Source organism: Apostichopus japonicus, chromosome 4 (assembly GCF_037975245.1).
Source record: "Apostichopus japonicus isolate 1M-3 chromosome 4, ASM3797524v1, whole genome shotgun sequence".
In the NCBI taxonomy this organism is placed as follows: Eukaryota; Metazoa; Echinodermata; class Holothuroidea; order Aspidochirotida; family Stichopodidae; genus Apostichopus; species Apostichopus japonicus.
Window position 1 is genome coordinate 14,732,506 of NC_092564.1, and position 14,785 is coordinate 14,747,290.

Sequence of the window (14,785 nt, forward strand, 5' to 3'; positions counted from 1 at the left end):
GATTCAACACAAATAAGAAACAAAACAAAAAAACATGTATTTTTTTGTAGTTTGAAACATTTTTGTAATGTTATTAAGAAACAGCATTAAATACAATTCAACTAATAACCATCCCGATTTTTTTTTTTACATTTTACAAAAACGAAAGAAAGAAGAAGCATTTTACATGAAACAGAAAGCTCATAATTTTACAGAAACCATTAACATGAATAAAACTGTCTGCAAAAATGAAAAGAAAGGAGGGGGGGGGGACAGGAATATTCCTGCTGCCTTATCATTTCATATTTCCAAATTTTTAAAATATTTTAAAATGTTAAAAGCATATATCCATTCTATGGGAAAATATGTGCAAAAGCCATGATGAATTAATTAATTTTCCTTCATTAGTTTATATTGATGATATTAATGATACCTGCAGCTTTGTAAAAATATTTCAAAATTATCAATGACCCCTTCTAATATTGTGCTCTTTTATAATCTGTTGAAAAAATAGGGCATTGTTCTCTTTAATATAAAGATAGACCATTGTCATTGAATGCTTTCCTAGAACTTTGATGTTGAATGAGAAGAATTGAAATCCCACCACCCACCCCCCCCCACCCACCCCACCCCCCACAATCCACTTTTTTATCTCTCTGTTTTCTAAGTACAAAAAACAATGTGAGAGTCACTTGTTTCATCAAATAAGTCTTACTGTTTCTTTTTTCCAATGATTAATTTCTCACTAATTCTCTTGCAATATATTAGAGAGATAATGTGAATGACAAGATTAGATTTTATCATTTTAGTGGTTAGTCTATTATAGTCTATATCGGGAGATCTCATTTAATGTTCTACCAGGGCCAGAGATAAAACCATAGGATGGAGCAGAGAGTCCAACAGACAAAACTATATAGCTAGATTGAGCAATCTGCAGGGTAGACCTGGTAAGTGCAAAAAACTGTGACAGGTTTGTATCTATCAAGGAGAGTTTTAAGATCTTTCATAGACTGTCTGTGGCTCCCAGGTTACCTATTGAAAGCCACTGGTCTTGCTTGACCGGTCAAGACTGGTCTGTATAGTCTTGCTTGATATGATGAATGCAGTGTTTACCTATAGCTGTGATACTTGAATCTAGGTCAAACCAGGAATGTCGCTTTTAACTTCACACACTTATTTACGTTGCAGGATCCCATGGAGTTGTTTATTAACTTTGAATAAAAAATGAGAACATGAAATTCACTTCATACCACTGGACCAAATGAATTAGAGGTTTCAATGAGACAAAAAGAGGGGGAAAAAAAGAACAGGTTGGGACAGGTAAATGTAACAACAAAACTTTTACACCAACCTCTAAAAAGATGTTCCACTTTACTATTACAGTGTTGTATTACAAAAATTGCAATAAAATATATCCCATATCCACTTTGCTTTGAAATTCTAAAGTCTTGGGACTACAAAAATTAAAACATATCAACTGAAAGACTATGTCATTACAATCACAAAAATATTTTCTTCGAAAAATTAAAATTGAAAGGAATAAAATTGAAAGAAAAGCTAATCAAATGTACAAACAATCTAACCAATTTTTTCACCTTCTTTTCTTTGCCTTTTTGCATTTTTTGCGATAATTTCCGACAGACAAACATATTGTAACAAAATGCATTGACAAAAAACATCACAAATTTCTTTCAAAACAACAATTTGGGAAAAAAGATGAATAAGATTATGCGCGAGATTAATTAAAACAGAAACACAAGGACTTCGTTGGTTAACAACCGTAAGGAAAACATGAGCATGGAAAATTTGATTAATTGATTATTCATACAAAAGCTAAATATCGCTCTACTTGCCTACAATACAGAAGAAAGCTTAGGGTAGAAAATGAAGCAAATACGTTTTTTTAAATTTTCAAATTTCTAAATAGACCATATAGCTAGCCTTTCAGACATTTCCAATATAAAATGCTTCAACCCACTTCTGTTAGAAACCTTTGGTTATAGACGAATTTAAATTTCATGGTTGAAATGCAAGAATTTCCTGCGCAACAATATGTTACAATGTTAGTTTATCCCACTAAAATTATAAAATAAAATATGGAAAATAAAAATAAAGATAATAGTTATAATAGTAATAAATGCATCTACAAAATTTACTTTCGTTGATTCTTCCCTGATCCTTGAATTTTGTTCCTTCCAATCCTACTGACAAAAATTGGTTCAAATTTTATCGCATTCAGATGATGAACTCGACATTCTCGATGTGGGTATGCAAAAGATATAGTAATGGAAGTCTACAGAGCTGCTGGCAGAAATAGTCATAAAAAATAAAAAATAAATCAAATCAAATAAACCAAATCTTGGAACCAAAAACTGATTATTTAGGCCTTATTCTGAATGCATCTGTATTCATCTGGTGTTTATTTCAAAGATCTCCCCCCCCCCTCCCCCTATGAATGACAATAACCAGTAACTCCAGAGAAAATTTCTGAAAGAAAAAAAGCCAACTTGGTCAATAGAGCTATTGTTTTGCTTTTACTTAAGTAGAATAAATCTATGGTAAATATGAAGTAATTGTCCTTCCAATGGTTTTTTTTTTCAAATAAGGTTTTCAAAAGCAGGTTTGAAAACTCTTTGAAAGTGGCAACAATGAATATTAACATATAGATGTAGTATTAACATTTTATCCACAAAATGAAAAGTTTAGCCCTTGAAGTCTTTTGGTCTCATTTGTAAGGTAACTTAAGTCTCTACATCAGGTCACACAAGTCAACATCTATGTGACTTAAGTGAGGCTAGAATCCACGTCACTGACCTGAGTTTGCAACTTTTCCAAATGAATGCAAACTATCACTGGAGAAATGTTATAAATATTAGAACAAAGTTGCAAACCAAATTATTACAAAGCTTTATATCAAAACTAGAGTTTTTTTACACCACCGATTCCTGGAACTTTGCTTTTTCTTCTGTAATCAGTGATCAAATTTTATCTTTCTCTATCAGGGGGAAAAAACAACCAATGGAAATGTCAAAGATAGTTGAGTCTTTGTGAATCTTGTCACAACCCTGTGAGGTAAAACTTGCAGAGTCACAAGAGCCTTACAATGTTAATATGAAGTGTCTTTATTATGAGATCAAAGCTTTCTCTCTGACTTATGGAGTTATATTATAGAAGTGCTCCCTCTATTTTTAGTTTGCGCTCGCTGTCTATATAAAGCATCTTTGCTAGAAAAGATGTAAAAGAGGTTAATCTTTCTCTTCAAATCCCGATAAATCCGAATTAATGACTTGAGAAGACCAGCAAGATTCAGTAGTAAGAGCTTCAGGAACTACTTGAACTTTGACCTCAATTCCTATGCCTCGGCTCCGAGCTATTGAGCACGGATCCATCCATGAATTTGCTTGGCCTCTGCTTGCAGGTTTGTCCATGAACAAATCCATACACCAGACTGGATATCCCTATTTAAATGCTTCAGAAATTGTTTATCTGTGGCCGATTCCATACACCAGACTGGATATCTCTATTGTTAAGCTTTAGAACTGGTTTATCCTTGGCCGATTCCATACACCAGACTGGATATCCCTATTCAAATGCTTCAGAACTGGATTTATCCGTGACCGATTCCATACACCAGACTGGATATCTCTATTTAAATGCTTCAGAATTGGTCTGTCTGTGACAGATTCCATACACCAGACTGGATATCCCTATTTATATGCTTCAGAACTGGTTTTATTCAGGACTGATTCCTTACACCAAGTTGGATATTTGTTTTTAGTTGCTTTCTAGTTCTGAGGCAGTGATGGCATTCAGATCCTTCATCAAGCCCTCTAAATGCTGCATCTCAGCATTCAAGTCTTCAGTACTGAAAGTTCTCGTTGTAGACTGAGGAGAATTAAAAAAAAATAACTTTTTTATGTGAACAACAAAAATGAGAGAATTGACAATTCTGATATATGTGTTATTATCGATCATTATGTAATATTTCTTATCATACAAAGTTTCAACGAGTCCAAAATTAGCACCACCATTTAATATGCAATGCCAACTTTATCTTAGTATTTTAATCCTATTTAAAGTAGGTGAACACTAAAAACTGATGATGTTTACAAAGCTAACAGACTTTCACATGGGTTTAAAAGTTTCTTTTTTATATTGGGTGCATTCAAAATGTATTGTAAGACTTGGAAATCCAACCAGCCACTGTCCGTACCCGGTGAAACCAAACCTGACAAAAACTAAAATCAAAATAAAACAGTGGACTGAAGTTGAGAGGTTTTCCGTACCTCTGGGCTTTGGGAGACTTCGTTAGCCCTGTAGGTAACATCAGGGGCTTTAGGTGTGACCACTGGAAGAGGCTGGGCCCTGACCTTGACAGTACTTCCTGGTTGGTTGGTTCTCTTCAGTGGACTGTAGGTTGGGGCACTGATTCGTACTGGACATAAAAATGAAAAAGAGTAGCATGAGTATACAGCAATATCCTGTTTATGGAAAACACCACAGCAGTGACTGATGAGTTACGATCAGGACATATAAAAGTGAATCACTATGGTGCAAGAGAGAGAGAAGTTTCTTTTGGCCTGATATCTGATTCAGAATATCATCCACCCGGGATTGCTACAACCACTGAAGAAGACAAGTACTTCACATTGCACCCTCTAATGTAAATATACCCATTAAAAAATTTCTACTTTGTGTACAACAGTCTCCTAGCAACCAAAATCTCAAAAACTTAATAGGTCCCTAGCTGCTTTTATACAAATTGGAAATCCAGTACCTCCCTCCTCCCCCCCCCCCCTTCCAAAAGGAAAGAAAAGAACAGAAAGTATGATGATTCAGAGAGTTTTACATCTGTACATGCACTTGACCCCTTTGACAATTGGCAGAATATTTTCATCATAATTGCGATTGATTTTTCTCACATTCTTCTGGCAGTGTACCAACAATAACAAAATGACAACAAAACATCTGGGTATGATGAAAAAAACCCCCAAAAAACCCCCCCAGTAAGCCTTACATTTAATCTGCAAAGAATGGACAAATGTCATGTTCCCTATTCCAGTTTGCCCTTTCCCACCCCTGAATACCTTTAGGAATCTAACTACCACCCCCCCCCTTATCCCCACCCACCCAACTGGCTTATTTTGGCAACATTCCAGCAATACAAATACTAGAGTTAAATCCATTAAGCATTAAAGGTTGTCTACAATGGTATAAAGTTTGTTTTTTTTTAAACATAAAAAGAGTTTTCTACACTTATCTTGAACTTTTGAACATGCAGGATCGTGAGGCAAACAACTCAATTGAGTTTGGTTCTATTATCTTTATTATTGTCATTATTGGATGGTTAGTGGGGTGGAGTGGGGACGGGGGGGGGTGGGGAGATCGGATCTTTGCCTAATTCTGCAAGAGCATAGTAACAAGGGTTCTGCAATCAGAGAATGCATTGTGCATAAGAACACAAACCAATTGTCACAGTCCAACCTACTCTGCTCACAGCAAATATGGGCTTGATTAATGAACACAACTATAACAAGAAAGGCATTTATTTATTTTTTATTTCAAGAGGTACATTTTCATACTGAATTAGCTGAATTGGTTCAGCTAATGTTTCGGCAAACTGCTGCAGCTTAATGCTTTTGTATAAAGGGACATGTCACTGTCTCGCCCAGGAATGAATTGGGGTTTACTATCCCCTAACTATTCCCTGACTAAATCTGGACATGCAAGTAAAATATGATTTTTTAATTTTTTTTTATAGTTCAAAAACTATAGTCCAAAACTTACCTCTAGAAGGTCCTGTTTGGTAATGTGGCGGTGGAGGCCCAGGCACCGTAAAACTGGATAAATTGGGGTTGCCAGGGCGATTAGGTCCATTGGAGTGTACACTGGCATCATCTTGACCTCCACTGGACAGGGTTGTATCACTGTGATATCCTGCTTAGGAAGAGATAGGTCAAAGGTCATTCTAAAACATCAATCACATTAAGATCACCAAGAAACAAAAGTGTGTGATTCATTAAAATGTGTATTACTCAATTAATTGTTTTAAGGGTTCTTTTGTTATCATAGTATGTGAGAAGATTAATCACCCAAATCACCAGAACTGACAAGATTCAGACAGAAATGAAAACTTACCAGACAATCCTTCTAATGAGAAGTTTGAGTTAATCAACATGTACCAATAACACACAAATAACCAAACTTTATGAACAAAATTTATATCAATATCATATTGTATGGTCATTGACAGGTGGGATTCTTTGGAAACATTTCTGGTAGGTCTAGAGGTCAATTGTCTGTTTTGAGGTTTTGTTCCCCTTCTTCAGACCCCTCCCATAAAACTTAGGGTGAGTTCAACTCCCTCCTCACACCTCTGGGTGAGTGCATCCCCCCCACCCCCTCTACACCTTTTGCCACAGACAATCTCTCTTTCACACTTTAAGAACATTTCACCTCCTACCCACAACTATGGTGAGAACATTACCTTATCCTTGCCTCCTTAAGAATACTTAGGTGTGGATATTTTGCCCTCACCCCCCACCCCCCCCCCAAGCCAAATTTGTTGGAGATATTCCTTACACAAACATTTAAGATAGAGTCAGGAAAGAAACATGTCATGACAGACCATTAAACCAATCTACCAAAGTACACATAACATCAACACTACTACCCATCCATTACGATGTACATTTTAATATAATATTATGATAAACTTGTTGCCAAGATATTTTGATTATGGTTTCTTGGCCCAGCTTTAGTGATTTAGGAGAGACAATGGCACTCAGGGTCATTCAAGGTCAAAAAGAGCATATTGTATTCACCTCAATCAGGAATAAGTTTCTTTTGAGAGGCTGTGAGGAAGGGTTTCTTTTTTGTTTTTTTTTGCCATTTACAGGCGCTGCAAAATAACTACTGTTGTGTCTATGTAACACTGGAAGCAAATATATACACTGAATTCCTGGCATATCATTCAACTGAACTATTATTGTTAATGTTAACCTTATCACTGTATGTCATAAGTCATGAAATAACAGAAATATTTGCAATCTCTTACCATACTATTCACAGGTAACTAGTTAAAAATTGGAAATTTTGAAGGATGGGTGAGGAGCATTAGTTAATCTCTCTGACCTAACTCTCTCTCCATTATCCCCCCTCCCTGGTCCACTCTCATAAGTGGCATCACATTGGCACATAGGAGATGGGATTAGAAAAACCATCCCTGCCCTAAAATAACTCCCCCTCACCCTATTAGAAGCTACAAATGTCCATATGCTCACTTAAGACAGTGGCTTCCTTTCCACTCTCCCTTTGAAAGGTTGAAAGCCAGTAACAGTCAATAACGAATAATGACTATGTCTCTCTCCTTACATCCCTCCCCTCCCCCCCCCATCCCCTTCCCCTAAATTGTTCATGTTTGCATCACACTCCATAATTCATGCATATTGTCCCATCTGATGATCTAGATAAGGGTCATCTATCAACACCTGTATTAATTTTGACACATTTGGGGACCTGCCCTAGGATGTGTGTCACCTTGAACACAACATAACAAGACCACTTAGTCATGACAGTTCATGGGCGGGTGGAGTTACTACCAAGCTGTTTCCTTGCTATCAGGAACATCGAGTGGAGTGGTACCTGAGCTATAGATATAACGCTGGTGATCAGGGCCCAGCGTTCGACTTGAAGAGCCCGAGGAGTGGTACTGGTACCCTGGAGGACTGGTTGCAGGGTGGTGATCTGAGGTACAAAGAATGATTTGGTTTAGTAAACCATCACCAGAAACATACAAGAGAAGATGAAGGAAGAAGGTACCAGAGGAAAACTATACATATCTCATGAGAAAGGAATTAGAAGAAACTTAAATAAATAATAGATTATTATTTGTTCATTGGTACTGCAAGGATCCAATGTTGAGCGCAATTACAAAATCCTACCTAAAAGAAGAATATATATCTCCTGTGTTTGTCTTGAGGGGGAACAAATTTAGGACTTGCAAAAGTGGGGGAGCTGTTTCACTTTATAAGTTGCTATTTTTTTTTTGGCTTATCTGTCAGGCCTTGCTGTGTGGCACAGAACTACAGTCACAGTTATAGAGAGGATATTAATTTTTAATAAACATATGCTTTCTCTTCTTAATTAGAAGTAGAAGAAACTGCTGGTATTAGGATGTATTAATAGTAAATATCTCAAGAAGAAATCTCTCAGACTAAGATTTTCCATTCCTAGAAATAAGGAGATTGTTTCAAGATCATTGCAGAAAGCTTCAGATTTCGCAGCAAAATCAAGTACCAGAATGTTTTGCACCTTTGTACGCCTTCAGAGAGGCTTATTGGACAGATCACTTTAAAGTCTGCTATGAAGTAAAAGACTCACATAGGATATATTGATCATTAGGGTTACCATTTATAAAGTCTGCTGGCAGACTCACAATGTGTGTATTTTATCATAATTACTAACATGAAATATATAATATGTGTCTGATAAGAGACTATAAACTGATCAACATGGGGAGATGCATGTAGTCTGTTTGCAGACTCACAATGTATGTGTATTATTCCAACTACTCACACAAAATATATAACATGTGTTGTTAGGTCTGATAACAGACTCACATTTGATGTATTTTATCATAATGAAGTATATAAAATGAGTTATTAAGTCAGATAACAGACTAAATGATCAACATGGGAATAGCATTAAGTATGTCGACAAGACTGAATTTCAGTCTTCCTGAGAGAACATCGTTCATATCAAGTGATATTGAAAGTTGCAAATGGTAACATGAAAATATGCAATTTACCAAAAAAATTAATAAACGTAAATGACTGATGTTTGTAGGAAGAAAAAATTTCAAATAGACAATGAAATTGTTGTCTGTCTAATAGATGAATGTCATATGAGAAAGATTATATTAAAGATATATTGGGGAAAAAAAGAGAGATATTTGTTAGTGGTGAGAATATGTATAACAGACGAATATAGAATGAACACCATGCAATCAAACAGTAAGCACAAAAATCACAAAGCATGAATAAAACAGATGTACATATAACTTTTCAATCAGGTATGTTAAAATGCATTCAACGATATTGTTAGTCTATGGCAGGCTTCGAGAGCAAACCAGAGACGACGTAGAATTCTGTGAAGACTAAAATGTCATCCGTCTAGGACAACACAGTCTTCAAACAGTATTAAATATATCATACTTTTAATGAGAAAAAAAAATGGTATTGTTTATAATACAGCAAAATGAACAAGAAATTGAAAAACAAAAAAATTGTTGTTATTGATAGAATAATTGCAAAAATTAGAAAGGGAGTTTGTATGATAAATGATAGGTCTGAGGATGAACGCAATGAAAACAATATCGTCATTCAAGAATTTTCCAAATTTCAAAAGAAATCATAAAATTTAGATAAATTTTTTTTGGCAACCTTTGACATTTTGTGGAAAAAACCTCTCCCACGAGAGTTTGCAAGATCTTTTCCAAGATCACAGGAATCCTGTTATGTGTGGTGTAATCAGGAAAAATGAATTCATTTGATAAAAGAACATAATTCCAACATTTTGGACATAACAAACATAGAAAGAAGTTAGAAAACATGAGAGAAGCTTAAGATTTAAGAAAAGTCGATTATAAAAGTAGCTTAAAATGTAGATTAATTCAGAAAAGATGAAAAAGAAATTTATTAGCAGAGAATTAAGAATGTAAGCAACGCCCAACTTTACACTTTTGATTAAGTTTGCAGCAGTATGCCTGTGAATGAATAAAAACATATATTAGATGTGAAGAGCGGTATTAATTAAAGATGTTTATATGACTAACACAACTAATTTTTTAAAGTTCACCACCTCCCTTCTAAACTGGCGTAAAAAGCGAAGTTCTATCACAAATGTTTGTATAATCTAGTGAATATGGGTGGAAAGTGGGGAAGCAGGCACTTTCTATTACCATCACTTGACAAACCAAAGAGGAGCGTTAACTAATACCTGAATTCTCTGGTTAGACTTGAAGTTAGACAAATCTGGAAATTTTGAAATATATTCTATATATGTTCTATACCGAAACATATCAGTTTCCTATGGTCCTCCAGGAATTTGGGAACAATACTATTTTCCTTCAACCCTCCATTTCTCCCCTGTAATGGTTTCATTAGAGTTGAGAGAAGAATCCACCCAGGATAGAAGTAAGGTAAAGTATACAAGTCCATCACCACCACAGGATATACAGTAACCAAGGAAACGGATATAGTAAGGTATGTAGATATCAAAGTAAGAAATGTCTGCATGCTGCAGCAGTTCCCTGAGATCGTAGAATGTTTTGTCATATTACCCAGATACAAATTACCTTATCATAATTTTAGACTATTGTCCCACCTTGAGACAAAAATTTGGGTTTCAATTTACACCCACAATGCGGTACCGTACCGCAATTATTGACTACTTGTTGGTGCTGTGACGAAGTATAAAGACGATCGATTTACCAATGTCAGATTTTCATACAAAGTAAATTCTTTAAATCTTTTGTTCTCTTGCCTTCATTGTAACCAAGATATGAATTGTGAAACTTTTGAAAGGATTTCTTATGGTTGTGCCTCAGGCAACTACGTCTTACTGATTGGTTGTCCAAATAGGTTTTCCGAAAATGTAGTAAAAAAACAAACTGCTGCCAATTATACTCCATAGTTGAGATTTGTTGGTTTGGTGAACACCAGTTCTGTGTCAAAAGACTCCCATTCCACTATTTTGTTTTATTTCAGTATCTCCAAACTGGCAGAGGTGAATACCAATTTTATCAATTTACCTATCCAGGGACATTTTGTTACCATGCAATCTGAATTTGATGTAAAGAACTAATTGTCTCTGGGTAGCCTGCAAATCTGAGTTTGGTTTTCGGAGCAGAAACTTGGTCGTCTTGTACGAATCGAACGGATGTTAAAAATTTTACCCGGCGAATATTAGACCAATTCAGTATTAATGACATGAATAAATGTGCAAATACATCTGTAGAAAAGAGGTCACCTTATATTCGTTTTCGTATAAAACGTCTCGGGCAAAAGGGAAGCAGAATATTGAAAATATACAGAGGCAGTGTCTAGTTTCTCCCAACACCAGTACAAAGAGCAAGATATATATATAGATAGAATACTTGGAGACAGATTTCCTTCAGAGAAAGCAACCCCTAGTGTATAGAGCTACACCGCCTGATCACCTTGTGATGCAGTAGAACAAAGCAACGAAGAGGAAACATGGGTGTCTGTTTTGCAAAGAAAGAGAAAACGCCCATTTTCTTGTCTACGGAGGTACCACCACCGAAACTTTTGGACAAGTACCTTTACGTGTGTTTAGCTTATCCAAGGAATAGGACCGCATTAAACTCCTGTGGGTATCTCCATACTGATGGGGGGAAGGTCCTTTACTAGAGGACTTGCCTCGCCCTTCTGAAGAAAAGTCTCTCCCAATATGGTTAGCAATTGACTGTGAACGTGCTAGTGAGTTTGCGGTTGAGGGAGTCTTACGATATAGGTCACCGTTAGTGGTGAGATATCGATGAGCATTTGGACTTGGGGAAACTGCAAAAAGATAAAGAAAATTGGATACAACATTCATTCCCACAGAGGATCAAAGTTAACCAAAACATTTGCAACCTGAATTCTCCCATTCTTCTGTCCTTAAGTTTCTTTGAGGTGTGGATCTTTAAAATATTTCTACAGGTTGCTACTAAGTACTGTGCAATTTTTTTTGTGGGGAGGGGGGGGGTTGATGAGCTTATTTGGAGGAGCGTATTTTGCACTCATGAAAAATCACAATTACAAGATGTAGATGTGCTTTAGTCCTTCAATTCTAATACTCTGAAAACTCTTCTAAAGACCAACCATAATACTCATACCGATGAAAGTTTTTATTTTGCCAACACATTTATTAGAAAGTATATAGCCTTGTCTTGCTTTCAGCACAGATAGCTGAAGTTTGCTCTTTTTGATTTTTTGTTGCTTTTTAACTTCAAAATGTGTTTTTTTTCTTCTTTTCATCATGGCAGGTTGGTTTAACTGATTGCTCTACTTATGTGGTGTATGTGTGGTGTTTGTAGGGTGGGGCCAATGTGCTAGGATATTTACCCTTAACTAGTCCATCTCTGCTTTGAGAATACGGAAGCCGTTTGGGCAACTCTTTAATTTTCCTACTATCCGTCGAGCTAGTATCATCGTGCTCAGAGCTACTGGGCTCGCCGTTGAGCTCTGCCAAGTTTGATCGGGAGTTGTTGTTGTTATTGAAAGAGTACTGACCGTGTCCTCCGTTCAGCAGGTTACCCGTGCTCTGGTAGCCGCTGCTACCGGACTGAGCGTGGTACATGCGCTTTTCGTGATTGGATTCGTAACCGTCGCTGTGGCCACTACCGTCCAGGTGTTCGGAAGAATAAGCGTTCAGACCTGGTCAGAGGAAGAGAAGATGGTTGCAGAGACAGAGGTTTAATCAGACCAGGTAACATCTACCTCTATAATACCTCTATAATAGTCAGACCAGATAGCATCTACCTCTATAATAGTCTATAATACACCTACCTCTATAATACCTCTATAATAGTCAGACCAGATAACATCTACCTCTAAATAGTCTAAGCTTTAAACAACTGCAAAGAAAATTAAGGGGTTTCTGAAGGCTTTAGAGGAAAAGCGGAAATACAGAGACGTATCGAATGCAAGACGAAGAGATCAAGACGATGGATACCAAGATTGAAAATGCAGTTGAAGGTCAAATCCCTCCTCTAAGGTGCAAAGAGAAATTTCAGCAAATAACAATGTAGAAAGAGAGATTAAGAGGACAAACCCAACAAACCCTTCCATAATGGAAAACTGGTAAGTTAAAGTGTAACAGAGACTGTGAGGAAGATACCTCTACAAAAGAAACAGTGCCTTTAGTTATCTGTTTAGAATAACATTTCAAAAGTGGGATGGGGAGCAAACAAGTCAACTTTTATGACCAATATTTGGTATCTTAAAAAGTTTAAAGTTCACCAAGATCTCAGAATATCTCAAGATATATATACAATATTGCATAGTCTCTACAAATATAATTAAGAGTTCACTTCCAGAATTTTCTGACGAAAGGCAGAACTTAGCAGTCATTGACAAGTTTCCTACAAATGATGAATAACCATGAAAATGAAACACTGTAACTTGTTTTTCATCACGGACAGACTATATGGGTATACATGGTAAACTTCGACTGCTTCCACAATTGACAACTTTATTAATCAAAATGAAAGACTTCTGAGAATGTAAGCTGCTATTTTACATATCAATGATTAACTACCTGAGCCGTTTTACATATCAATGATTAAGTAACTAAGCCATTTTACATATCGATGATTAAGTATCTGAACCGTTTCACATATCAATGATTAAGTACCTGATGGCTGCTTTATATATCAATGATTAAGTACCTGAGCCGTTTCACATATCAATAATTAAGGTCCTGAGCTGTTTTACATATCAATGATTAAGTACCTGAGCCATTTTGGGAAGCAAGTCTCGTTGAAGATGCTGACAGTACTTTGTTTGTCAGTCTTCGTAAATTTTCCAGTCTATCCACCCCTTCTGAGCGGTCGATGGTATGGTAGTCCATGTGTCCTCTTGATGGGGCCAGGTTACCCAATGAGGCACCGTTGCGTCGATCTAAGCTGGCGTTACCACTGTAGCGATACCCTGTGCCGGTATTCTGGAAGTCCACACCGCTCTTGCCTGTGCCGATCGACCTAGAATCTTGAAAGTCTACGGCAGAGCTCCTGCCACCAGTCCCGTAGGCGCCAGAACTTTGGAAGTCCAAGCTGCTCTTTCCGGTGCCATACTGGCTGTCTGCCATCTGAGAGCGGTGGCTATCCATCGTTCTCATACCATCTACGTGGTACTCCTGGTTCTCCGCACTCCGCCTGGTCGATTGGTACTGCTGGGAGCTGGATACCTGGCGATCCCTGCCACTGAGAGAATCCAGCTGGGACATGGTCAGGGCGTTGTCCCCGATCTCCGAGAGGTATGGGAAGGATTCCTTGGATTCCTCTGACCTTATCACCTGTCCATCAGCTGCTGCCATGTGGCTAGTAGCTATGTCTACCCTACCAGGCATGGTACCTGACCCATAATTCTTGACTTTAGACTCGGAGTGCTCCTCGAAGGATGTGTGGAAGTCTGATCCCGGTCGGGGAAGGGTGGTAGGAAGCTCCACGAGGTAAGATGGCAACGATGTACCGTAATCTCCTGTCTCTCGGTAGCCGGTGTCGATTGTCTGGAGGTTGCTGGTAGTCTTGGAAGACTGAAGATTGGTGTCAACTGATGATGACATGTTGGCCTGGTTGTTATGAGAACTGGATGAGTAGCTATCCAGGGATGAGTTGTTACCTCTGCCTAGGGTATTGGTGGAATAGACAGGAGCAGTCAAAGCTGGAGAAGAATGAGAGAAGATCACTATTAATTCTATTGTTTCACAAATTAGTTCAAGAAGGGAACACAAGTTTGTGGTTAAGAAAAACAAATCAGTTTTTAAATAACACTACTATAACACTATATATTCATCATATATGGTATACAGAATCCCTATAATTTCATGGTTATTAGATTTAATCTGGCTTGTAAAAGTCCATGGTATTGAAAAAATAACCTCATAAAATATTCCACCTTTAGTAAAACTCACACATGTTCAAGAAGCGACAGCAACATCTCACAAATATCCCACAGCATTTTAATTCTAGGTCATTCCATTAAACCCACTCGATCAAAAATGGAAACCTTTCACAGAATAA

General features: G+C 37.0%; 1 protein-coding gene across 33 annotated transcripts in view; it reads right to left on the reverse strand.

The window, feature by feature from the left end:
• Window positions 1-1,423: 1,423 nt before the first annotated feature.
• The window catches only part of LOC139966539 (neogenin-like), a 117,782-nt gene continuing 104,420 nt past the window's right edge, over window positions 1,424-14,785 (reverse strand). For 18 of the 33 annotated variants that reach the window (XM_071969670.1, XM_071969661.1, XM_071969671.1 and 15 more), the window contains 7 exons: window positions 13,497-14,426; window positions 12,108-12,419; window positions 11,322-11,561; window positions 7,624-7,725; window positions 5,767-5,919; window positions 4,266-4,414; window positions 1,424-3,864 (listed from right to left, as the gene is read on the reverse strand). In XM_071969670.1, coding sequence (XP_071825771.1) covers window positions 3,754-3,864; window positions 4,266-4,414; window positions 5,767-5,919; window positions 7,624-7,725; window positions 11,322-11,561; window positions 12,108-12,419; window positions 13,497-14,426 — 1,997 coding nt within the window. In that variant the 3' untranslated portion in view covers window positions 1,424-3,753. Of the gene's footprint in view, window positions 3,865-4,265; window positions 4,415-5,766; window positions 5,920-7,623; window positions 9,746-11,321; window positions 11,562-12,107; window positions 12,420-13,496; window positions 14,427-14,785 lie in introns of those variants that run through there. The other 15 variants (XM_071969677.1, XM_071969676.1, XM_071969660.1 and 12 more) reach the window with 15 other exon arrangements.